The 25,773-nt window shown below is 48.9% G+C and overlaps 1 protein-coding gene and 1 long non-coding RNA gene across 6 annotated transcripts in view; one reads left to right on the top strand and one right to left on the bottom strand.

Annotated features, from left to right (window-relative positions):
* Positions 1–705: 705 nt before the first annotated feature.
* Positions 706–2,996, bottom strand: LOC109552217 (uncharacterized). Of its 2 annotated transcripts, none has more exons than XR_012333509.1 (3): positions 2,799–2,996; positions 1,402–1,587; positions 706–1,044 (listed from the first exon to the last, which is right to left on the bottom strand). It is a non-coding gene; the product is annotated as an uncharacterized lncRNA (long non-coding RNA). The 2 variants fall into 2 exon arrangements; XR_002178982.3 differs by having other exon boundaries at positions 2,604–2,994.
* A 31-nt stretch (positions 2,997–3,027) lies between these two features.
* ABTB2 (ankyrin repeat and BTB domain containing 2) overlaps positions 3,028–25,773 on the top strand; it is a 182,310-nt gene continuing 159,564 nt past the window's right edge. For 3 of the 4 annotated variants that reach the window (XM_033860459.2, XM_033860460.2, XM_033860458.2), the window contains exon 1: positions 3,028–4,346. In XM_033860459.2, coding sequence (XP_033716350.1) covers positions 3,464–4,346 — 883 coding nt within the window. In that variant the 5' untranslated portion in view covers positions 3,028–3,463. The remainder of the gene's footprint in view (positions 4,347–25,773) is intronic. The other variant, XM_033860461.2, reaches the window with a different exon arrangement.

The following is a 25,773-nucleotide window of genomic DNA, read 5'->3' as shown; positions in this document are numbered from 1 at the left end:
GAGAAGCCTGTGCATCACACGAAGAGTAGCCCCCGCTTGCCGCAACTAGAGAAAGCCCACACGCAGAAAAAAAACCCAACGCGGCCAAAAATAAATAAATAAATTCATAAAAAAAGAAACAGAAGAAGCCATGTCCATTCTTTCCTTGATCCAAAGTTTTGTACTTCATCCGGCTTGCCAACTTCCCAAAAGATTAACTGAAATCAGTTGGTTCATGTTTAAAACGGTTCAGCGTATCTTGTCCTCTGTCACTCTCTCTCTTCCTCTCTTTCTTTCTCCCCCATCACACAAAACACAAACACAAGCACACTCTGGGTTTATTTTGTACCTCCAGTCCTCAAGCAGACTATAGAACTCTTTGGGGAATATATCAAAGGCAAGAGATCTACAGTCTTAATTGTCTTTCATAACTTTCTAGCCCCTTTACCAGATGTTTCCATAAAGATTTTTCTTTCTTTTTTTTTTTTGGTACACGGGCCTCTCACTGTTGTGGCCTCTCCCATTGTAGAGCAGAGGCTCCGGACGCGCAGGCTCAGCAGCCATGGCTCACGGGCCCAGCCGCTCCGTGGCAGGGATCTTCCCGGACCGGGGCACGAACCCGTGTCCCCTGCATCAGTAAGCGGACTCTCAACCACTGCGCCACCAGGGAAGCCCTTTCTTTCTTTTTTTTAATGGTGAAAATTAAAAGACACATTTCAGTATGTCTCTAAAAGATAAGAACATTTAATAAACATAACCACACTACCATTACCACATCAAAAAACTAACAATGATTTCATAATAGCAAATATTCCAATAGTTTCATAAGGTCAAATATTTATTGATTAAAAAAACCCTACAAATTCCAAATAAATTCCACACATTGTGACTGGCTGATATGTCTTCTAAGTCTTTTTCAGTGTATAGGTTTCCTCTCCATCTCTTTCTTTCCATGTAATTTACTAACGGAACTCAGTTGTTTGTGCAGTAGTGTTTCCAGCCGCTGAATTTTGCTGAACAAATCCTTTTGGTGCAATTTAACATTCACAGCATTCTGAAATTTGGCTGTAGGCATGTTTGATTATTTTTACACTTCAAATCATCAAGTAACTTGAATATATTAAGATAAATCCCATCTGCTCTTTTCCCCCAAGAAATATTCTAGATAGTTTCCTAGATAACCTTTCCATTCAGTAAGTCCCCTGTCCTAAATTTCCAGTTGTCATTTTCGTTACTTTTTAAGGATGCACACAACAAAATGAAAAGAAAAAGAAAAGAAAGAAACCCAAACAAAAAAACTTTGCCGAATTTTTTTCCTGTAAACATCCATTAGAGGGCGACATTTGCCTTAGTATTATATTTCCCCTAATAAATATTAAATTGCATCGATTTTCGCATTTTTGACAAGTTGAACCTCCTTACCTACTTCGACTTCTCATCTCTTGTTCTATAATATGTAATCACACCTTGTGTCCTCTCTTGATTTGGTCCCTGCGGACTTGTGTCGTTCGTATGAGTACGTCCGTCCTTGACGCCGTTCCCAGCCCTCACCATGAGGCGGCGGTATTGCATAAATAAAGATGCGCAGGAAGGCAAAATTAAGCCAAACTGCCAAAGAAAAAGGAGTTTCACAGGGAAAGGGCCATTAATTTAAGAAGGAAAGAGACAAACCAGACATTTCTAGTTCGTATCCAACTCACGGCTCAAGGTCAGCACCGTGTGAGATACAGCACAAAGGAGCTATTCAAGAGCGCGGGAGGAGGCTGACTTGAGGGAAACGCGTACACAATCTCCTCCTTGATTTTGCGGTTCCACTGGAGGAGGCATATGCACATTCGTGCACGTGTGTGTGAATAGTTACAGGACAGCAGCGGGACGGAATGGGACCGCGCATGGATCTGCTGGAACCAATCGAACTTTGACCGCCTCTGAACACGCGCCTGAGACAGGTTTACAAGGGTGCTGCTTGGAGGTCAGCTCTCATTTTACCCGGCAAGGAAAGCGAGTCCTGAGGGGGGCAGATAACGCGCCCAAGGGCACACCGTTAGGAAGAGGTGCATTCAGCCAGGTGTTCCGAGCGCAGGCCAGTGCTAGGGACGTTTCTCACCTTTGCACACCCATTACACACGTGTGTAACAACCCCCCCCCCCGTACACATACACACAATCGGACACTGGCTCCTCGGACAGGAAGGATCCAACACAGCAAGAGGTATTGTACAGTTGTAACAGCGAAGACACGGACACTTGAGAATCTGATCAGTTAGAGCCCTCTCCCCGAGTAATACTCAGACTACTGCATGTGTAATATTGCAAGTGGCGGGGTGGGGGGGACGGGGGCGGAATCGCAGGCCTCCTGGAGCCCGTCCATTTATCAGATGCCAGATTAGGGAGAGATTGTTCTGATTGGAGCTTAGAGAGCACCGTAAAGAAAACCAGACGGATCGGGGAAGAGAAGCAAACAGGGGCGTCCCTCCTCCCTCCCCAACTTCACTGGAGTTTCGCCTGGAAGAAGGGAGGGCCTTGGCAGAAAGTCTTAGTAGAGAGGTGGAGCGACTGGCTTGGGTCCCCTCCCCCATGCCGCTGTGCCCTCCCCCAGCCCCACCTCCCTTGCTCCCTACCCACCCTCGACTCGCTGGCGTCGGTGTTCGGTAGCAGAGGGCTCGAAAGGGAGCTGCGAACGCCCAAAGCCTGGACGACGGGAAGGGGCAACGCACAGTGGCTTTTCCTTCACATTTTTCTTTAAGTCGTCAGCTCCCGAGCCTAACGTTTCGATCCCTCCTTTCCCAGCCTCTGCTCCCCACCTCCCAGCTCACTCACTCGCCTTCTCTTCCCCCTCCTCCGCCGTCCTCCCGTCAGCTCTACCAGACCCTCGGCCTCCAGCCCCGCCTCCGCCGCCGAGGGGTTTACCCGCGGCGGAGTGAAATCTGCATAGTGACCGCCTCTGTGGGAGATCATTGGTGCAGCCCCTGCCCATCGCGGCCGATGATTGGTGGGCTGCCCCGCGTTATTTGCATGCCGGTGGCGGCAGAGTACCTAGCCGGTGCGGGCGGCAGGCGCCGCGCAGAAGTTTGCCGAGTGCTTCCTCGCCGGTCGGTTCTGTACTCGCACAGCTCTCGGAGCCGCCTCCTTCTGCTGCCGCCGCCCTGTTCTCTCGGGATTCCTTCTCCGCGGAAGATAGACGCTTTGCTTGAGGGAAGTTGAAGTGGGCTAGGGGGAGTGCCGAGGAGGAGCGGCGGGGGGCCTTTCCAGTGACGGCTTCGAGTCCAGACGCCGGGAGCGTGGGGCTCCGGCCGCCGCGAATCTCGCCCACCTTCCCGCGGCCGCCGGGCGGGCGGGCGGGCAATGCGGCCGCCGAGGCCCGCGGCGCCGAGAGGAAAGAGGGCGCCCCGGAGAGCCTAGAGCTTGTTTCTGCCCACTGGGGGAAGGACGCATGGAGTTGTGAGCACCTCTCGCTCGGCGAGGCCGCCCCGGGCAGGCTCCCCATGGCCGGGACGTACAGCTCCACCTTGAAGACTCTGGAGGACTTGACCTTGGACTCCGGGTATGGGGCCGGGGACTCGTGCCGCTCGCTCAGCCTCTCGTCCTCCAAGTCCAACTCGCAGGCGATCAACTCTTCGGCGCAGCAACACCGCGGGGCGGCCTGGTGGTGCTACTCCGGCTCCATAAACAGCCGCCACAACAGCTGGGACACGGTGAACACGGTGCTGCCCGAGGACCCCGAAGTGGCCGACCTCTTCTCGCGCTGCCCGCGCCTCCCCGAGCTGGAGGAGTTCCCCTGGACCGAGGGAGACGTGGGCCGGGTGCTTCGCAAAGGTGCTGGCGGCCGGCGGCAGCCCCTGTTCTCCGCCGAGGCGGTTAGGCGCCTGGCGGGGCTGCTCCGCCGAGCGCTCATCCGTGTGGCCCGCGAGGCGCAGCGCCTGAGCGTGCTGCACTCCAAGTGCACCCGCTTCGAGGTGCAGAGCGCCGTGCGCCTTGTGCACAGCTGGGCGCTGGCCGAGAGCTGCTCACTGGCCGCCGTCAAGGCGCTGTCCCTGTACAGCATGAGCGCGGGCGACGGGCTGCGCCGGGGCAAGTCGGCGCGCTGCGGCCTCACCTTTTCGGTTGGCCGCTTTTTCCGCTGGATGGTGGACACCCGCATCTCCGTGCGCATCCACGAGTACGCGGCCATCTCGCTCACCGCCTGCATGGAGAATCTGGTGGAGGAGATCCGGGCCAGGGTGCTGGCCAGCCAGAGCCCCGACGGCGGAGGGGCCGGAGGCGGGGAGGTGTCCGCTGAGGCCCTGGAGATGGTCATCAACAATGACGCCGAACTCTGGGGCGTCCTGCAGCCCTATGAGCATCTCATCTGCGGCAAGAACGCCAATGGTAAGCACGCGGGCCCCCGACCCATGGACGGGGTGGGGGAGAAGTCGGACATGGGTTACCCAGTGGGTGAATTTCCTGGGACGAAGGAAATTCAAGACCTGAGAGAAAGCTTTCGGTCTACGGGTGGAGGAGTTCATTAAAGGGTCTTTCCCGAGATTGTTCTTTCAGCGACTGACTTTTGGAGGGCAAAGTCGTGGTTGATCTTCTACTTTCTGTTCTGCGTCGTGTTGTCGCTACTGGGGGCTGTTCACTGATTGAATCTCTTGACCAAGCCATCCCTGAACCTCTCTTGGCGCGAAGCTTACTGCCCCGTCGCTCTCTGCCTTGCTTGACGGATCTATAGTTGGCATCTCTCCCCAGAGCTGGGCAGATCGACTGTGGTTCTGTCCCGGTTCTCTCCAGTCCAGTAGCAGTAGCCAGAGGGCCCAAACTCTTAAGACTTGAGCCTTGGGTAAGTGGGATGGGAGGAAGGGAGCAGGAAGCCCAGGACCTTGGTGGTGCCACCTTGGGCTTTGCTGGATTGAAGCATGCCTTTCAGGCCCTCTCCTGGAAGGTGGAGTGGTACTGGTGGGTTCTTAACTCTGTGTGCCCAGAGCGATGGAACCTGGTGACTCCTGAATCCCATTCCCGGAAAGGGAACCACATCCTAGCTCCCGGGGCCTGACTTTCAAAGCTGTCACCAACCAAGTGAGCAGTTGATTAAAACCCCTGTGTTGTATTATATTAAATGCACAACCTTATGGACTTTCCCGAACGAAACCAAGACCCAGTCAGTAAACCACACTATTGGGAAGAGGAGTGGGGGGATGGGCAATGGCATGGTGTCAAGTCCGGGAAAGAAACCATTAGGTAGTTGCATTTCTCTGAAGGATGACATAGCTTCAGTGCAGAAGGTGGTGGGGAAGCGCTTGACCTTTTCCCTTGAAAGGTTACGGTGTGACATACATTCAGCAGTAAACTGCCTACCAGACTCCAACTTCAGGAGTCGGCAAACCATCAGTTATTTGGAATGGTACTTTGGCTAGACATCCTTGCAATCTGATTGGAAGGCCATTTTGGGGGCAACATTCAGTGGCAAGTAAGTTGTCAGTGGAAGAGGCCGTGTGGGTGTTGGAATGCCATAAAGGGAGTCATATTTAAATGTGGTTTAACATAATCATAATAGCTAAAATTTTAAATTAGCACTTAATAATGTGTCAGTCACTGTTCTTAGCACTTTATATGTCAACTTGAGTAATCTGTAGGTACCTATAGTATTATCCCCATTATACAGATGGGGAAACCGAGGTACCCGTCAGTTAAATAATTAACCCAAGATTACACAGATATTAAGTGACAAGGTGGAATTTGAACCCAGGCAGGCTCCAGAGTTCAAGCTTTTAGCCACTAGAGGAGAAGAAGCAGCTTTGTTTTCACTGGTCCAATTTTCAAGGAGAGTACCTGACATCCTAAGGCCTCATTTTGAAGACAGTCTGTATCTACCAGTGTGGCTGACTTTGACTTTCAAGGGTTTTGTTTTTAATTCTAGCACTGACAAAAGGAGAGGCCTGGAATGGAAGGAAGAGCATACGCCTTTTAATTTTCCTCCTCTTAGGTCAGAGTTGAGGTCAGTCCAGGATCTCAGCTGATAATGTCACAGCTGATAATTGTGTTTACCCTCCAGGTTTGTGGCATCAGCATGAGGCACACAGCCCCAGGAGAGGAAGTGGAGGGTAGGGGGATTTCCATGTGGCTGTCATAGTCCAGGGGGGAAGCGTTCTGAACTTTTGGCTGAGGGGAGGCCCAGACTGAACTCAGAGAAGTGAAGACTCCTGAGGGAAAAAACAAAGGCCTATGACCCTACAAACGAGACTAGAATGAAGGAGGATAATGGGTGACAGAGAAACAAAGCAAAACCAAAACATGCCCTTCATGCAGAACTGGTGCCCCTCAGGTGGAGGAATTTCTCAGTTTTTCTAACTGTAAACTGAGGCAATTAAGAGCAGCTGCCTCTCCAGGGTCCTCTGAAAATGTAGAGTCATGAGAAATTGCTAGAACACAGGTGTCTTCCACTAAAGGGCTATCCCAAAGGGCCCTAGATTTCTTATCTAAGGTCATCACTCCTTGGGATTTTCTTCACCGGATGGGGTTTTGACCCTATAATTTTACCTCTTCCCTCCCATCCTCCACCCCAAACAATTCTTCTTAAGCCATGCAAGACAGCAGGACTCTATGTGACAGGCAGCACATCTCCGGGATGTTCCGAGCAAACGTGTCCCTCCATACATTCCTTGGTCTCCAGGGAGCTCTCCCGCAAGACAGGTGACCATCGCTTCCCCTGAGTTACATGGATGCTCATTTTTTATACATGAAAACCTGAGGGTGGCCCCAGTAAACAGTAACCAGGCTGATTTATTCTCTTTAGACAAAGTGCAATGAATGTTTAGTAGAGGCACAATGAATTACTTATGCCTCAAAGCTGACTTCAGAAGGAAGCATAAACTGCTTAGGAAAGAAATGGAGAGATCCTAAACCTTCGTTGTACTAAAATAAGCCAAGGCCAGCAAGGCTACCATCTATACAGCTGAAGTCTAAGTGGGAAATGGCTACGCACGGGAGGGAGTGTGCTGGTTCGAAGTCTTGTCCTGCTGGTCTTCCCTTTATACTATATATTTATTGTTGTTATGCCTGCTAATTATACAGCATGGGCACATGCATTTGAGTCAGCTATATAGGGCTCTTAAACTTTTAATGTCTTCCAACCAGGAATTTAAGACCCCTAATCCCATCCATTACTCAGAGTGCTGGGCAAATATGGTTTCGCTCAGCCCAAGATGGATGATAAAATTTCTATGGTGTTTATAAAACATGATCTCAGCTTCGTAGAGCAGCAGGAGTTATATATTGCTTGCTCATTTGGTATCTGTGTCCCTGTTTCCAGGGTAATGTCATTAAGTGATGATATCTTGTGGGAGGTAGAGAAACCACTTTAATAGGGCAATATTTATAAACATGGATTTGGTACAAAATAGAAACTTTTCTCATCTACTTTCTCTCTCTCTCTCTCTCTGTTTCTCATCGTTGTACATCAGTTTGATACTGAGCATCACTTCGGGGTTTCTTCTTGGCCATTTTTCTTACTAAGCTTTCCTGAATGTCCATGGCATTAGAGAAAATCCCCTTCCATTTGGAGACTCTAGGTTAAATGATAGGATTTTGGTGAGAATATTCCTGCTCCAAAGCAGTAACCAGGATGTACATGAAGGTAGCTCTATAATAATGGTAAGGAGCAAAAACTTTGGAATCACAGTGAGGATTTGAAGCGCACCTCTGCTGTTTATATGAGTGACCTGGGGCATATTTCTTTTTCTTTTTAATTAATTTATTTTGGCTGCATTGGGTCTTCGTTGCTGCGTGCGGGCCCTCTCCAGTTGCGGCGAGTGGGGGCTACTCTTCGTTGGGGTGTGCATGCTTCTCATTGTGGTGGCTTCTCTTGTGGCTGAGCACCAGCTCTAGGCATGTGGACTCGGTAGTTGTGGCTCACGGGTCCTAGAGCACAGGCTCAGTAGTTCTGGCACACGGGCTTAGTTGCTCCGCAGCATGTGGGATCTGCCCGGACCGGGGCTCAAACCCATGTCCCCTGTATTAGCAGGTGGACTCCCAATCACTGTGCCACCAGGGAAGTCCTGTGGGGCATATTTCTTAACCATTCTAAGCCTCAATTTTGTTATCTGTAAAATGGGGATTAATAACAGCACCTAATTCTTAAGGTTGATGAGGATTAGGTGAAAGCATAGATTTAAAGATTGTAGCACATAGTAAATGCTTAATAAATAGTTGCAGTTCATTCAACAAATATTTATTGAGCACTGACCCTGCCTGCACCACAGTTAAAAGTGCTGTGGATGAAGTTGGGGGAGGGAGAGGTTCCTCCTCTCATGAAGTTTACAAGCAAATGGAGGAGACAAGGAGAAAATGAACAAATAGGGATTTACTTTTAGCAGTAAATGTTACTAACAACAACAGAAAACAGTAATAAGATAGTGTGACTGGGGCTAATTTAAGTGACAGCCAAGGGGGGCCTCTCTGAAATTTCATAAGTAGTAGGTAATATATCAATACTGCTGATGTCTAAGGATCACTCAGCAAAGAAAAAAAAAAGTGACTGAGGACCTTTCTGAATTATTCAGTTATTTATCAGCTGAGGCAGAGTCCCAACAATCTCATTTGCAGCCGAGAAATGAAAGGGCTGCATCTACAGCAGGGCTGAAAACTCTTCTAGTTGTAGGATTCATTTAACAGGGAGATTATAGGATGGATTTCCATTGAGATAATCAACTCCAGGAGCAAGGGTTAATTGAGCCGCTAGTTGCTGTTTAATCAGTTTCCACACCTGGGTAGTCTGGGCTGAGGTGGCAGCTTCCCTCCTCTTTGACTGTTTTATTGAAGCCCAGAGAGCTGGTAAAAGTGAAACAAAGCAAGCTTTGGAAATGCAAACTTTTTTTTTTCCTTGAATGCCTGAGAAATGCAAGCCAGCCTTAAGTAGTTAGAAGAACAAGGCGGGGATGTTCTGTTTCCTCCAGGAGGTTTTACCTGCCTCCGTGCGGGCTGAAGGGCCACCTCTCTGTGAATTTCCACAGCACTCAGGGCAGATTCTTGAACTGTTTCCTGTTTGTGTCTCTCCCATCACACTGTGGACTCACAGGCATCACTGTGCCTCGCATGGGGTCTGGCACACAGTAGGGGCTCCATGAATGGCAGTCAGGCAAATGATTGATCCCACAATACAAAATGTTCAATTCCAGAAACTTCATTCGAAATCCTTCAACCCCCTCAGAAGAACCTTCCCCTGTTTCTACCATGGCAGAGAATTTCAAGTTCTTGATGAATAGAGGCAGCATTTTGGAGTGTACCCAAACCACAGGGACATCATTCAAACTTTTGATCCCCTAATTTTGAGCAGGGTTCCCAAGGTCACCTGTGATAAGTAAAGGTAAATGGGAGGGATTTCAGGTTGGCGGGGGCTTCCTTCAGTGTGCAGTGCCCATAGTGGGTGTTTCACAGCAGAAGTCTGATGGGCAACAGATAGATCCACAGGAAGATTGAGTTGAAAGACAGAGGCACTCAGTTCCCCTAAGAATAGCAATACCAATCCCGCCTTGCCTGCAGAGCTGCCCTAGAGGACAATTTGTTGATGACTATTGCTCAGAAGAGGGTGCATCTGTGTTGCACCCCATCTGCCTCCAATCTGAGGAAGGCACTAAGGCAATCAACTACCGAGACATTCCTGGGTCGCACGGACAACACCTAAGGTTCTAAAATAAGCCAGATTGTAAAGCAATTATACTCCAATAAAGATAAAATAATAAAATAAGCCAGAGACCCCGGGCTGCGAATCCTCAGGTTGGTCCTTATCCCATTTCCCCATCACTACCTGTCCTTCCCCAAGTAGTGTAGTGGGTGAATGCTTTGGCATCTGTTTCCACACTTCTACAGCTGTAATAATAGGCGTAACCTTTGCACAGGTCCTTAAACCTTTTTATCTGGGATCTCGCCTGGTGCCCATAAAAATCCATCCATGGGATGCTCTTTCACAGAAGGGTCTCTGGGAGCCCAGGATTCACAGCTTGGTAATGGCCGGGCCGGGGCCAAGCCCCATATCGCTCAAGCCCTAGGCCTGTGCTTTTTCTGTGAAGAATCAGGGAAACAAAGGTAATGAGGACCAGGGCAGTATTTTTCCCCTGCCAGTGGAGGCAAGGGTCAGACTCACAGCAGCACCTGCTGTAGATCTTGCTTGTTAATGTCTGCTGCATCCGGGCTCTTTACATCCATTAGGCCAGAGAATCTTCACAACCAAGCTGAAGACCAGGCGTCAAGGCCCAGGTGTGGGTCTTCCTCCGAAGGATGCTGTGATAGGCTGTTTAAATGCTGCTTGCTGACGGTCCCAGAGTGTGTCCTGCAGGTGCCATCGATTTTAAGGAGCCTTTATTGCTGCTCCTGAGGGGCGGGGAACTCTGCCGCCCAGGGAGGGCCTTACAAGTGTCAGCTGCTGGGTGATCAATAAGCTCAGCTGAACGGCAAAGCTGCCACCTGCACTGTGATTGTCTTCTAACGGCGGGGAGAGCTGGCCCGGAGAAGTAGGACACGCAGGAGGAAAGAACCCAAAGGGAGCCCGTGTTTAGGCCACTGGCCTCAGGGCACTCAACTCACTTGCTCTGGAGTTGGCAGAATAGCCTTTATGAAGGGGCCTTTGATTTCCTCAGAGTCCACTACGGTTTCGGCTGAAATCTCAGTGCCAGGAGCACAGGGAGAGAAGGAATCCGCATAGCGAGCACTGAGATGCCCTGGCTTTGAAGTCTGAGTCGGGCCCCAAGTTGCCTTACTTCTTACAAAGGCCTGGAGCAAGTTGCTTCAAGTCTCCAACTATAAAGTGAGGGGCCGGCTCTTATACACGGGTGGTTGTGCCTGCAGGCATACTCATTGCTCCCAGGATGTCAGAGCTGCCTCTGGGTTGAGCGCTGAGAACATAGCACAGGGTAGGGCTGCCCGGGTGTCATTCCTGGCGCCCTCCCTTTTGAGTTGTGTGATCCTGGGCAAGGTCAGTGCTGTGCCTTAGCTTCTTCCTCTCTAACAGGATTTCCCAGCCTGTCACTGTGGCACTTTGGACTGGATAACTTTTGTTGCAGGGCCGTCCTATGCCCTGTAGGACGCTTAGCAGCATCCCAGCCTCCACTCGCTAAATGCCAGTAACACCCTCCCTCCCCCACCTCCAGCTGCCAGTGGTGACCATCAAAAATGTCTCCAGACATTGACAGATGTCCCTTGAGGGGCAAAATCACCCCTGGTTGAGAAACACTGCTCTGTAACAGAACTGAAAAGAGTACCCAACTCGTAGGATGTTTGTGGGATTTACTAAAAGTCTCTGTAAGGGACTTTGCACTGAGCCTGGCACATAAAATATTAATTCTAATCACTGCTGTATTTTTGCAAACTTGTGTTGGTTTGCGGCCAGCCGTGTTCACTTTTGCCGAAGTGGGCATTTCTCGTGTAGGGGAGGATCGGGACCCAAATCCCGGAGTGATGAGTGTTAGTCACAAGGCTTTCCTTGGTGACTAATAGGTAGGAGGAAGTTACGGGATCTGGAAAAAGCACCTTTGCACCTTGCTCAGTTATGGCTCTGTTGCCCTCAAGATGAAGCAGGCTAGCATTGGGCATTGACATCTGACCCTCCCTCCAAGCTCAAGGCTGACCCTGCCAGGATGACAGTGGTGGTGCAAACTCAACGCTCCAGGCCCTGCAAAGTCATTCTGCTATGGGGCCCTGCCCATTGCCGCTGCCAAGTTCTGAGCCACAGGACAGCAGGTGTTTTGTGTTTTGCCGGCCTGTCATGTAAACATACTTTGTGATCTTCTTGCTTGTTTAAAAAAAGGCCTAAATGGTTTTGCAGCTTTGGCAGTAGGCTTGAGCAGCTTGCTGAATTGGGAGGAGAAGCTTCAGAAAAACAGCCCGAGTAAGCCTGAGGAATGCCATGCCGGCCTCGTTAATCGACTGCTTGCCGAGCGCCAGCTACATCCAGGGCCGTGGAGGAGGACGGGAATTATCTTGCCTGTCAAGAAGTTTAGAATCTAGTAGGGAAAGCAAAGCATGTCCGTGGATTCTTCCAAGGAAGTGTGGGGTCCCTGCATTCAAATGAGAGGGGTGATGCTGAAGCCTCATCTTTCTCACTGCCCACTTAGGGGTGCTTTTCATGAGCGATTTCACTTAATCCTCCCAAGGCCCTCTGTAAGGCAGATATACTGTCTACCCCTTAGATGGGGACCTTGAAGTTCTGGTGACTGGAGAGCTCAAAGGGGAGAGGTGAGCCCTGGCTGGGTGTGAGGGAGGGAGTTGGGGCTGCTTTGTGGAGGGTGTGGCATGTGAGCCAGGGGCATTTGGGCAGGTGGAGCTGGGACAGAGAAGGGAAGGTGGTGCAGAGAGCATGCAGGCTTTCAGGCAGAGGGAGTGGTGTGAGCAAAGACATGGAAGCCAGAGTGTGTGTGTTGGAAAATGGCAAGTGACCCTGTTTGGCTGGAAAGGTTCAGATGCATGATGAGGAGAAGGGCAGATAACACAGTAAAGAAGAAAACTTTCCCACATCTTTTATCCAGATGTTAAGAAGCCTGCCAGAGTGCAGGAAGAGAGTTTTCCAAAACTCATTTTTATAATTCAGAAATGGAGTGTGTCTGCTCCCCAGCGCATCTTAACCACAGCCCCAGACCTCCCATTACCCCTCTTGTTGATTGAAAGATTGACCTCAAAAATGCCCCTGGCCTCTGTCCTAGCAGTACAAGTAATGAAAGAAGACTTTACCCGAGCAAACCTGGGCCGAGAGGGCCTGAAGAGCAAGACTGCCATCACCCCTGCTTCTCCCATGCAATTTGGCTCCTGACTCGGTGTTTCTTGCAGGGCTCCGCACGTAGCATTTCAGGCCAAAGCAATCCCAGTATGGAATGAAGGTCGAGGCTGGTACACCCGTTAAATGAGGCTGTTGGACTGACTCTTGCCAAGGCAGGATTCCCAAACACAGAGGCAGAGAGGGACAGAAAACAGGATAAGAGGGTCCCAGAACTTTGGTTATGAGTCTGGCTTGATATCTTCAGTTTACAGTTCATCATTTTGGAAAATAACAGCTCAGTTCTCAAAGAGGTTTAGTCACCTTCTAATTCTTGCTAAAGTTGTTTCCAGAGCATTGATAATAAAGATGTCAATCACCACGTTAAATGTTTGATATCGTGGAACCACCTTATAGCTCAGTGCCATCTGGAATGGACTCCCTAGGGTCCAGCTGAATTCCGCTGACAGTAATAAAATGTGATAGGTCATCAATGGCTTAGCCGATAACTCAGGTATTAGACCTTTTCCTGACCCCAGTGTTATAAAGGAATTTGTCGCTTGGAAAAGAGAAATCTCATGAACATTTTACGAAAGTACATATATAGTTATTTATGGTTAATGGTTTGGGACCCATCATTCGCTTTCTAAAAGTGAGCTGGGTGGGGGTTTGGGAGGGGGGTGGTCAGGCCCATGATGGAAAAATCACACAGGAAAGCTGAACTTGGAAGTACCAGAGATAAAAGGTTAGGGGTGGGGAGAGATTAAAGGGGACCACAAAGAGGGTGAAACAGGTCTTTCAGTGCATGAAAATCATCCCTAAAATTGAGGCCAAGTTTTGTTGAAATTTTAAAACTTTTTTTTTTTTAGTCTGTACCTTTTAAGATATGAAAAGCAATATTTGCTGTGAGGAGAGCTGTTCATAAACACAAGCCGAGGTTCACGGACCAAGCAAGTCTATGTGCACAAGTGCCTGGGACAGTCCAGTCCAGAGAGTGAAGGATGTGGATCCAGAAGATGCTGGGCTGGAGCTTGGCCTCTCCGTGACCTGGACTGAATCACTCCCTCTTCTTGGCTGTTTGTTACTTTATCTGTGGTGTGAAGAGGTTGGACTAGATTCTCCAATGGCCCTTCTGTCTCCGATAATGTTTCCAGACCCCACATGGACACTGTGAAATCACTTTCCTAAGGTCGAGCCCTGTAATTATTATCCTTGGGAAAGAAGCAGCCCAGGATGGAGCTGGCCGCGCTCTTGGAAGATGGTCCAGGTAGTGGGACTAAATGCCATCCTTTTTATATTGGGCTTCACTATGATTACTCTATTTAGAGTTTTCTCTTCCCCCACTTGCCTCATAAGGATGAGTTCTGTCTACTCTTGGCCAGCCCACCCCACCAGCACTCAGCAGCCGTGTCCAGGTCCTGGCAGGCCTGCTTGGTGGTGAGATTGGCCCCGAGGTGACTTCATGCAGCCGGTGTTTGCAGCCCGCCTATCTGACCTCGGATATTTATAGCAGGGAGCAGCTAGAAAAAAAAAAAAAATTAAATATGCTACACCCTTCTTTATACTGTGTGGGACAGACAGACATTGTGAGGAATTTAGAAGGCAGGGCAGTATAATCCAGCAAGATATTTTTAAATGCTCTTTGTTGCAGTTGGCAGGGCCGATTCTTCAAAGGCAGGGAAAGTGAGAGTAAGTGAAAATGACAGGCTGCCAGGAATTCCAAGGCTGAGACGGGGAGCTCAGCGCCCCGAGGGGTACGGGTTCTGAACCCCGATTTATTTCAGTCACAGAGTCTGAGCAGGGCTTGGGGCGGTCCCCGCCAGAGCTGGGTGAGTGGGGCAGCTTGTCCCTCTTCCCCACCAGCCCGTCCACTCTACAAACCCCCAAGTTGAAGATTATAAAATGTTCAGGAGAAAGCAGAACACGTGGCCAAAAAAGAGTGGCTTCTGTGGAAACCAGAGGCCTGGTGCTGCTTCTTTAACTCATCTCAGCAGCTGGGTAAATCACGTTGTATGTGGGGACACCATTTGGAAGCCAGTTGCTTGCAGCTGTTCTTCTGGATGTAATCTTTCCAGGAGGAGCGGGGCAGGCCAGGACTACGCTGAGACCCAATTCAGTAGCAGGTGAGAGGGCCTCTGGGGTAGAGCTGCCTCTGCAAAGGCATTACAGGGACCCCCACCTGTCCAGCGGATGCTTGTATAGTATCCTGGGTTTTCTACCATGTTGGTCTTGGAGGAGACAGACGGTGGTTACGGTGGGAGGGTCTGGGATTAGGATCCAGGGAGAGGCTAAAAGTTTTGGCTACCTCTGCTTTTTTATTCAGCATATATTTGTCGAGGACTTACTGTGCATGGTGATAGAATAGATGAATATGAGAGACACAAAGGAGGGGAGGGTGTAGGCCCAGTGGATCATGAGGAAGGGTAAGACCTGCTGGAGGAGTCACAGTGAGGCCAGCCAGGCTGGGGAAGACAGCTCCGGACAGAGGGAGCAAGTGCACATTGGGTCCAAGGAGGCTGGCGGGGCAAGTGAGGGGGAGCAGGGCGCGTAGTAGGAGATGCAGTTGGAGAGGGAAGGGAGGGGTGGGTAGTCAAGTAGGGCCTTGTAGGCCACTGTGTGGCACCTCGGCTTTCAATTCTGAGTCTGCTGGGAGTCATTGGAGGGGCCTAGGCCCAGGAATGATGTGATCGGATTTGCATTTTAACAAGATCACCCTCTCTGCCCTGTTGGAAATGAACAGTAGTCTCAAGCATGGAAGGAAGCAGCACGACTGCTCAGGATGCCTTTGCAGTAATCCAGGTGAGAGAGGATGGTGGCTTGGGTGTCAGCTGAAGAGGTTATGGATGTATTTTGAAGTTCAAGCCAACGGGACTTGCCAGCAGCTTAGATGTGAGGGATGATAGAGGAATCCATGTGACAACGAGGTTTATGGTCTGAGCAACTGAAAGGAGGGATTGGCCATTGATTGAAAGGGGAACAGCTATGTATGGAAGAAGAAGGAGGGCTGAGCCAGCGATCTGAGTGTGGTTTTGGTTGCTTGTCTCAAACTTTATTAGAGATTGAGCAGGAGGGTGGCCTCCAGATCTTCGTAACCGGGAGGAAAGGCCTCCCTCCTTAATCACATGATGGATTGAAACATTGCCCTCCTTTGCCTTTCCCAATGGTAGGTGCCGCACAGCAGGGCTGGATAGGGCCTCAGGCAGTGGGGATTTAATTTTCAGTCTTATAATTCTTTGGTTGATGGCCTTAAGAGCCCCCCTAAATTTTGCCTTCTAGCTTCTTCATAGACAACCAGCAGCCTTTAATGAAGATCATCAAATCCACAGTTTCCCGTCATTAGCGTGGGGTCTGTTTAATTAGTTCCAGTTCTGTGGATTGCTGTGACTTCGTGCATGTGTCCTTCAGGTCTGGGAAAGCGAGTCTCCATTTCCGGGCAGCTTTGGATTCCTGGAAGTCAAGGCTGGGTCAGAAATTTAGCCAGAAAGAGAACCGTCTTGGGTGCTTTGAGAGGGCACAGAGGCCTGGAGGAGTCGCAGAAAGGCATTGGGAGGCTCCAAGTGCCTGTGAAATAGTTTGACCTCTGCTCCTCAGGTAGCACAGGTGGCTAAGAGATGGAATTTGAGAGTCGGCCCTCCTGACTGAGGTCTCTGAACCTCAGTTTTCCTCTTCTGTTTAATGGGTATACCATGGTTCCGAACTTAGAGTTGTTTCAGGGGCTCTGAACCCTGGATTCACATTAGAATCACCTGGAGAGCTTAAAAAAATTTAAAAAAAAAGTGTGTGTGTGTCTTAAGTCCCCACCTCCAGGAATTCTGATATAAATTATCTGGAGTAGGGCGCAGACCATGTGGGTAGAGTTCTTGGGAGAGTCTGGTGCTCACTGAGCACTGAGACATTAGCTGTTATTCGTGGTAAAAGAATCATTGCTCTGGAGCATTCATGTCTGCCCCACCCAGGATGGCGACTTTCCTTCACTTCATAGCCATGCTTGCTCCTCTGGTGGGATTACCAAAGAACAACCAAGAGAAGCTTGAACTGTTAGATTTGCATGAAAAGAGCAAAGTTAGATCTAGAATGGCAGTGGCACCATGTAATAATGTTACTTATCCCGCTGCTAAATGAGGGATATTAATTGCATCTTAAAGAGGAGGAAACCAAGGCTCAGAGAGGTTCAGTCACTTGCTCAAGGTCATACAGCTAATGAGAGGTGGAGATTATAATTAAACCCAGGCAGCCTTACTCTGGATTCTCCACTCAACCACATCCTGTTCCCTTCCTACCCAGAGAAGCCAGCTGTGATCCCCAGTACATACCTGCCATGTGTTGAGCCTTTACAAAGTTCCAGCCCTATGCTATGTGCTTCATGTGTATAATATCGAGTAATCTCTATAATTACCCAATGAGGTATGTATTCCTCTTAATCTCATTTGACAACTGAAGAGACTGAGGCTCAGAGAGGTCAAGGTAGCCTAGCTGGTAAATGACACAGCTGATTCAAACCACGGTCTGTTGGGCACCATTCCTCACTTGCCATGCTGCCTCTGTCCTCCCCTACTTCTGTCCTCAGCAGTCGCCTGGGTGGGGATGAAACACATGCAGTGATTTCCTGAGCAAAGAAATGAATGGGTTGGTCCAAGAGGGTGAGAGGAAAAGCATCCCTCGCAGCTTCTGAACAACCGAGCCATTTAGGTGCCTTAAAATAGTAACATTTCTCAGAGGGGTGGCCAACCTGACAGGCCTGAGGGCTGTGGTGTAGGTATTTGTTTCTTTGCGAGTTTAAAGCTATACGCTGCGAAGCACGTTGCTTCTCTTCTATTGCTGTGAATGAAATAACCTCTGAGAGATTGTGTGGGTTGCTTAAAATAGTTTCAGAGAAAGAGCGTTTGGAAGCTGTTAGCTTCGTGAGTCTATTCCCTCCTGATTTATGACACCTTAGAGAATGCCGGGCTTCTTCTTGTTTACCTTCTGGTTTTTTCTTTCCACTATATTTTAGCCCTTGTGTCATCATAAGCCGAAGGAATTTGTCACCTGAAAAAGTGACAGCCTTTCCTAAGTAATTTAATCAAGGACTTTCTACGCATTTCATTTTTTTTCTTTTAAAAGGAAAAAAAAATGAGGTGAGGCCATTTGTTTTGGAATCTGTCATTTCTCTCTTCCAGCTGCAGAGGTTCCAAAATCATAGCGATGGTGTTTGCTCTGGGGCAGGAATAATTTATTTTATTCCTTCACACTAAGGCCTGCCCTGGGAAGCAGCGTTTTCTTGCAGCCTTCCTGGAGTGGGAGCCCAAGACACGTGACATACTGTGAGTGAGAGAAACTGCTCTATTCAACACGGCAGACACTAGCCTTGTGAGGCTATTGAAATTTAATAAAAATTCAATAAGGTTAAAACATCAGTTCCTGGGTTGCACATGTGACGTTTCTAGTGCTCACTCATCATGGGAGGCTGGTGGCTACCAGATTGGACAAGGCAGATATGGACCATCTCCGTCATTGCAGACAGTTCCATGGGACACTTGGCCACTAGAGCAAGTCATCGGTTGGTCACTTGGGGCCAGCTTTCTGGGTTTTCAGAGGTCTCAAAATTTTAACCATTCTCTAGCCTCTCTGAAGCCCTCTCTGCAGAAACGAGAAGATTCATGGATGTGGAGATTAAGGCCATTGATTTGTGTGGCTCTAACCTCTGGACCCTTGACACGAGGTCAGGTTTTATGATTTCCAAGCTGCATGGCCTGGAGCAAATCAGCCTCTGAAGTTGTCCCTTATCAGTGAGATGGTGATCTAAAATCCCTCACAGGGATTTTGTGAGGGTTAAACAAAATGTCAAAATATGTATAGAACACTTAGCAGGGCTCCCCTGGTGGCGCAGTGGTTGAGAGTCCGCCTGCCGATGCAGGGGACGTGGATTCGTGCCCCGGTCTGGGAAGATCCCACATGCCGCGGAGCGGCTGGGCCGGTGAGCCATGGCCACTGAGCCTGCACGTGTGCTCCGCAACGGGAGAGGCCACAACAGTGAGAGGCCCGCGTACTGCAAAACAAACAAACAAACAAACAAAACACTTAGCAGAATGCTTGACACATAGTAACAACTTACATGTGTTACAGAGTTTTTCATGGGTTTTCTCATCTGAGCCAGGCAGTAATCCTCCGGAGGTAGATATTGTTGCCATTTTCAAGACAATGAAACAGGCTTGGGGAAAAGCTATTGCTACTGTCTCTGCTACTGCTCCTACTAAGGGTAGTAAGACTTGAACTTGAGTTCTGCTTTTTTCCACCAAGGCTCTTCTTTCCTCCTGGGCTGGTTGGATGACCCCTTGTCATAAAGTCAGAGGATGTTTGTTTGAACTAGAAGCTCTTCTGAGCTCACTTTCATTCAGGAACTGCCTATTCCTCCCACCATTTGAGGGGAACTCTTTTCAGAGGTGTTTTGCCTAAAGCCAGGCTGCCACGTCCACTTGGAGAGCGGCCACCAGGAGAGCTCCTGCCAGAATCTGTGGCTCCTTGGAACTTGAAATTTACCCAAGAGATTAAGGTTTTTAGTGCTTCACATGCCCTGTGGTCCTTTTGCATCCTTTGCTGTGAGGACTGAGCCTAAGAGAACTCTCAGTGGAATCCTGGCAGAGGATGGCTTTAAAAGGAGTATCCCTTGCGAAGAGTAGGACCAAAGAGGCCTCGCTGATGTGATGGGTAGAGGGGCCTGAGAGGATGTTTGCTTACACCTGGGGCTTGGGTTCAAACCCTGACTCCACTACTCACTTGCCCAGATCATACAGCTAGTTATTTAACCTTTCTGTGTCTCAATTTTCCCATCTGTAAAATGGGGACAATATGAGAGCTTACCGGGTGTGGTGGTTGTGAGGATTAAGTGCAAAATAAAGCCCCTAGCCTAGTGCCTGGCACATGGCAACCACCAGGAGCATGCCAGTTGCTTCCAGGCAACGGCATTTGGTGCACTTTCACTTTTAGGTGCTGTTTGCATTTTCTACTTGAGGATGTACAATGTTAGCTGTCTAGTCAGAAGTGGTCTTTAAGTGAATGTTAACTCTTTAAATGAATGTCTAAGTTACATTTGTATATCGTGGGCCTCCACTTGGTCTTATTTTTCTTTTTTCCTTTCCTTCCTTCCTTCTTTCTCTCTTGACGATGGTGGGGGTGAAAAGCATGACTGTGCAGTTGTTATTTCAGTACCTCACCTGGTAACCACCAGCCTGCTTCCCTCCTGCTGGCTTGGGCTGTGCAACCAGCACCACCAGTCAAACAGTATAATCAGACAGAGCCGGATTATTTCTCCAGGATTAATTTGTGGTATGAAATGCCCAGGCAGTTATGCAGTTGCCACTCATTTGCCCGCATCCAGAATGTGCTAAATCTGCCACTTGTAATGAAATCCAAACGGCTTGGAAGCACGTGTAGGGAGTTTTGAGTAATTTTCATCACAGTTGTTACAAGAGATGGGTTTAAATCCGGGGAGTCCAAATGCTACTTAGCAATGGTGATGTCCCTGCTTTCCTTCTGTTCATGGTTCTACTGAAGGACGCACGACCCTCAATGAGATGCTTCCAAGAAAAGAAGGACAAGGGCCAGGATATTACATCATCGTGTTGACATTTGTGTAGCGTGGGCCCCGCCATGGGCCCTCCCAGGCTGACCAAGCGCCTGTCCCTTGTGAGGCTTCCCTGGCACTGACAGATCACCCGTGGTTAAAGGGTAACTTGGACTCCTCTGGGCAAATAGTTGCCTTGTTAGTTACTGTGCTGTGGTCTCTTCCATTAGCACTGGGGCCCCTCAAACCTCTAAAGAGGCTTGTGTGTGTGTGTGCGTGTGTGTGCGTGCATGTGTGTACGTGTAGCACGAGTCCACACGTCTCCCCCTCCTTCCTAAAATACAGGAACCCCTTAAATCAGTCATTTCCAGGCCTGGCTCATTGCCGAAACACTTTAAAAAATCATACTCCGGGATCTACCTTGGATGTATTAAGTAAACACCTCTAAAAGGGGGGCCAGAATGTCTGTTTTTAAAGTGCTCCTCAGGTGATTCACATTTGTGAATCCCATCCTCTATCACTTGGATTTGGGTTTTGCCTTCGGGGCTCCTTTGAGGGTGGGCACTGGGCAAAGGTCCCCTTAGAGGTGGCATGTGAGGCTGGTCTGTGAAGTTCTCCTCTGTGAGCGGTGGGACTGCCTAGGGTCACTGCAGGAGGAGGTGAGGATGAGTGTTGCCTTGGAGAAGATAAAGGTAGCCAGCCTCTGCTGGATACTATCTTCTTTAATCCTCTCAACCAAACTGTGACGTGGTGGAGATGAGAACACAGGCTGATGCTTATTGAGTGCAGACTACGAGGTAGGACAAGATTCTAAGTGATTTGCATGGATTATCTTATGGCATCCCCACGACAGCCTAGGAGGTGTATGTACTATTATTTATTCCCACTTTACAGATAAGGAAACTGAGGCCTGGAGACAGTTTAAATGACTTGTCCAAGGTCACACACAGCATGGGACAGAACTGGGATTTGAGGTTAGTGTGATCAGACTTCAAAGCCTATGACTTACTTACATTTCTGGAAGCTGGCTAGAGTTTTAATCACAATCCTTAGGTTATTGCGAGTGCACCAAATAAGAATCTTGTTAGTAGAATGTCAGAGTTTTTCCAGAAGGATCCTCTGTGCCCTTTCTTTAAGACACTGTCCTTTGGCATTTCCAGCCGTGGTTTTCAGAGCCTGGTCATTTCCCCACAAGGCCCAGGCCCCTGACCGAGACCAGCAGCCAGCCAGTTTTGCTGCTCTTCGTTGAGGATGGCTGTATTTTCTTTTTCTTTTTCTTTTTTTTTTTTTTTGCCGTACGCGGGCCTCTCACTGCTGTGGCGTCTCCCGTTGTGGAGCACAGGCTCCGGACACGCAGGCTCAGCGGCCATGGCTCACGGGCCCAGCTGCTCCGCGGCATGTGGGATCTTCCCAGACCGGGGCACGAACCCGTGTCCCCTGCATCGGCAGGCAGACTCCCAACCGCTGCGCCACCAGGGAAGCCCAAGGACGGCTGTATTTTCCTCTGCTGTTCCTCCTTCTCACTCGCTTCCTTCTTCTCTACTCAGCCCTTGCACGTAGCTCTTCTGGGACAGAGGGCTCGGGTCAGGGCCTTCCTCAATAAATAAATAGATCAGGTTGTGGGAGTGCCATACTCACCACCCAGATGCAAACTCAGCGCAGGCCTCCTCTGAGCCAGCACCCGTCCTAGTCACTCGTACTCAGATGGTTGTCCTCCTCTGTAGACTGAGAGGCGTACAGCTTTGTGATTGAGGGTTTGGATGTGCAGCCGGACTGTCTGGATTCAAATCCTGGAGCCACGGCTCCCTTGACAAATTGCTTCACATCTCCGTGCCTCAGTTTACTTGTCTGTAAAATGGAAATAATACCACCTACCTCATGTGGTAGTTGTAGCGATTAAAGGAATTTACCTTCTAAAATGCCTGAAACAGTGCCTGGCATATAAGTGTTCACTATGTTAGCCATTATGATGATGATGATGACTATTTGGGGTGGGAGGTCTTTGGTGACCCTTCCCATAGTGTGATGGGGGAGCCCACTCGTACGTGAACACGTCTTGAGTGTTATAGTGGAAAGATCAAGGGCTTTGGAGACAAACCTGGGTTTAATCCCAGATAAGCTGATTTTTTTTTTTTTTAATGTGAAGCCCCTCTCCCTGTTTGTTCTATTTTTTTTTAACGTATAAAGTAGGGACGACAGTAGCTGCCTTGTGCTGTTGTAAAGGTGAAATGCAAAAATGTAAACGAAACTTCAGCTGGCAGTGAATGGATAGGAGGAAAAATAGGAGCTGAATGAACCTTAGCAACATAATACGCGAAAATAAAAATCAGTCTCAGAAGATTAGATACAACATGGTACAATTTTTACAAAGTTAAAATTTTAAAATGTACTGAAACACTTCATCACAGCCACAGTAAATACCGTGTAAAGGCGAAAGTGAAGGTTGGTAAACGCGGGTGGATGGGATGATGGTCACGTGGTGTCGGAAGAAGGAAAGGGATGAACTGCGGTGTGCGGGGCGGAGATGGTTTGCGAGGCTCTAGCTTTTGTTTTGGAGGTGAGTTCACATTATTATACCTAACCAAAAATGGTCATGAACCAAGGATTATGATACACTCAATTTGTGTGCCTGAGGCTACAAAATTAGTGGATTCTCAATAGGGGGCCATAGGCCACCATTAATACCTCCTGAGATTGCCTGTCATCTGTCAAAATACCCTGAAAACCACGCTTTTCCACCTCCAGCCACAGCGGCTTCCACATGAGAACACAGAACAGTGGGGATATTTAAGCTGCCTTATTTCTTAGGTTTGATGCAGGTCTTGGGCATGAGCTCCTGTGTGTGTCTAGAGTAGCTGGACAAAGGCAGGGTTGTTTCTGCCCTTGCTGTGCTAGATATAGAGGCTTTCACTGGAATCACTTGAGCACTCACGTTAGCCAGGATTTTTGCTTTCCGAGGGGAGGAGATGTTTGGGCTGGACCTGATGGTATTTGCCTTGGTATGATCTGAGACCTCTCTGCTTCCATTGCCACCACCAAGCATCATGACCTTTGCCGGTGGCTTTTCTGTACCTGATGCTCCTACCCTTAAGGGAAAGGGGAAGGAGGGGGGGGCGGCTCATGAGACACCCCAGAGGTGTGCTTGTAGGTCCCTGGCCTCTGGGCATAAATGATCCTCATGTCTTACCCCTCTCCTCTGAATCTGAGAAAGTAGAGGAGATAAGAGCATAGGTTTTGGAGGTAAGGAGACCTGGTTTCAATTTTGGGATCTTCACTGTGTGATTTGAGGTAGAAGCATTATTTGTTTTCCTAATTTTAAATTAAGGTGCGTGAAGGGCAGAATCTGAAGTGTACAACTTGATGAAATCTTCGCCAGGCATATACCTGTGTGACCCATCCAGGTCGAGACCAAGATTTAAAACACTCCCGCCCCAGGGGATGCCTCATGGCCCTTCCCTGTCAGTTTCCATTCCCTTCCCCAAGTAACCATTATTCTGACTTTTGTCACCATCCATGAGTTTTACCTGTTGTTGAACTTCTGGGGGGTGGGTACCTTATCAAACCTTTCTGAGCCCCAGCTCAGTTTCTTTATTTTTAAAAGTGAAATTGTAGTTCTTGTGTTATAGCTTTGAATTGAGAGAATCAAATGAAGCAACACGTGTAGAGCCAATAGTAGAACATTTGTAAAACAGTCAGTAGTCAGGTGGAGGGACTTCCCTGGTAGTCCAGTGGCTAAGACTCCACACTCCTGACACAGGCGGCCTGGGTTCAATCCCTGGTCAGGGAACTAGATCCCACGTGCCGCAACTAAGAGTTCTCATGCCTCAACTAAAGATTCCGCATGCTGCAACTAAGACCAAACGCAGCCAAATAAATATTAAAAAAAAAAAGTCAGGTAGAGCTGGTGATTGTTGGTTATTGCGTGGTTGACTTAAGTGTTCATCTGTTCCTTACCCGGGACGCAGGCCCTTCCCTCGGTGCTCACTGCAATTCCCATGCTTCTGGTGCCCTCTGCACCCATCCACGCCCTGGGACTCCCCGAACACACTTCTGAGATTGTGCCCTCTGTGGCTTTCAGAGTTTCATACTGAAACCAGTTCTTCTCGCTTAATAAGGCAGAGGAAATGGGCAGGAAAGCGGAGTTCTGCTGCTTCTGCCTCTTTCAAAGAGGGTCTGTTTGCTCTATTAGCAAAATCAACAGAGGCGTTGCTGGTGAGGGCTGAGCTGGACGGACTTCCCTGGGTCCCCGGATGCTGGCTTGCCCAAGTGCCCGGAGTCGGTCATCGGTGAGGTTTCAGGAACAAGAGGGGGAGCTACCTCTTCCCCCTCGTCCTTAAAAAAACAAAAACAAAACCCCCCAAACAATCTACCCCTGTGATTGCCTGAAATTCTACAAGTAAAATTTAATTCCTTAGGTCAAGGCTGGGGGGCATGGAGGGAAGCACAGGTGTCCTGGTCTGGGGGGTGGGGGGCATGCTTTAACGAGGTATGATTCCATTTGATCTTAACCTGAATGGTTTTATTGTGTCATTTCCTGGGGGGAGGTCTTTATGAAGGAGGAGGGTTAAAACTATGCCATCGGTGGTGGGCAGTGACGACACAAGAGGCAAAGAGAGGTTACAAAGGCTAATTCCCTGTATTTGTGGCGTGGTCTAGGTCAGTCTGCCCACAGGACCCTCTACACACATTTACAGAACACCTAAGCCACGTCAAGCGTTGTGTCAGAAGACGGGTGAAAAGTTACAGTCCCTGCCCTTGAGGGAGCAGCTTCTAGTTGGGGAGCAAAAATTAAAGAGGCATTTGTAACGCAGTCTGTTATGTGCTGTACTTGGAAGACCCCAGCCCCTAAACCAGACTGGGGGCACAGGGTTGCTGCAGTGCTAGAGATGGTGTCATTTGGGTTGAGATCTGAACGATAAATAGAAGTCAGCCCTCAGACATCTAAAACTCATGACCCACATCAGTGTATCCTTGGGACTCTCAGGAAATACATTTTCAAGGATAACTTCTGCCCACCTGATAAATTTGATTTTATTTTTACTAAACTGTTTGGCTCTTTTGCTAGTAGCAAGACTGTTGATTTTTTTTCCCCCCAGCAACCTTGTAGCCCCTCTGTCCTGTGCAATGGAATTTTGAATCCATGGGTCTTCTGATTCTGCAAAAGATTTTCATTTTCCTGCGAGGTGGGTGAGAGAGGCTGGGTGGGGAGATCCATTTATAAACTGAAGACTTTATTAGTAAGATTTTATGAGTAAGAGAGTAACCCTGCCACAGAACCAGAAGAGAGATGTGTTTGTTATGGAAGAAGATACCCACTTGGCATCCCTCAAGTGGCCAGTCCTTGCAGATGGGGCCAGCACGCCAAATTTCTCCAGTTACCATGGGACCCAGACTTAGACAGGAAATCATGGCAGGATGGGAAAGAGTCCAAAATACACACGGCGGGTATACAGGCTGCAGTTAGAAAAGAGAGCCAGGGAACAATCAATCTATTTTCCTGAACGAGTACTGCAAAATCAAATGGGGCTGTTTTT

Source organism: Tursiops truncatus, chromosome 8 (assembly GCF_011762595.2).
Source record: "Tursiops truncatus isolate mTurTru1 chromosome 8, mTurTru1.mat.Y, whole genome shotgun sequence".
NCBI lineage: Eukaryota > Metazoa > Chordata > Mammalia > Artiodactyla > Delphinidae > Tursiops > Tursiops truncatus.
The sequence above is the reverse complement of the archived record's forward strand: the minus strand, read 5'-3'. Positions and strand labels throughout refer to the sequence as shown.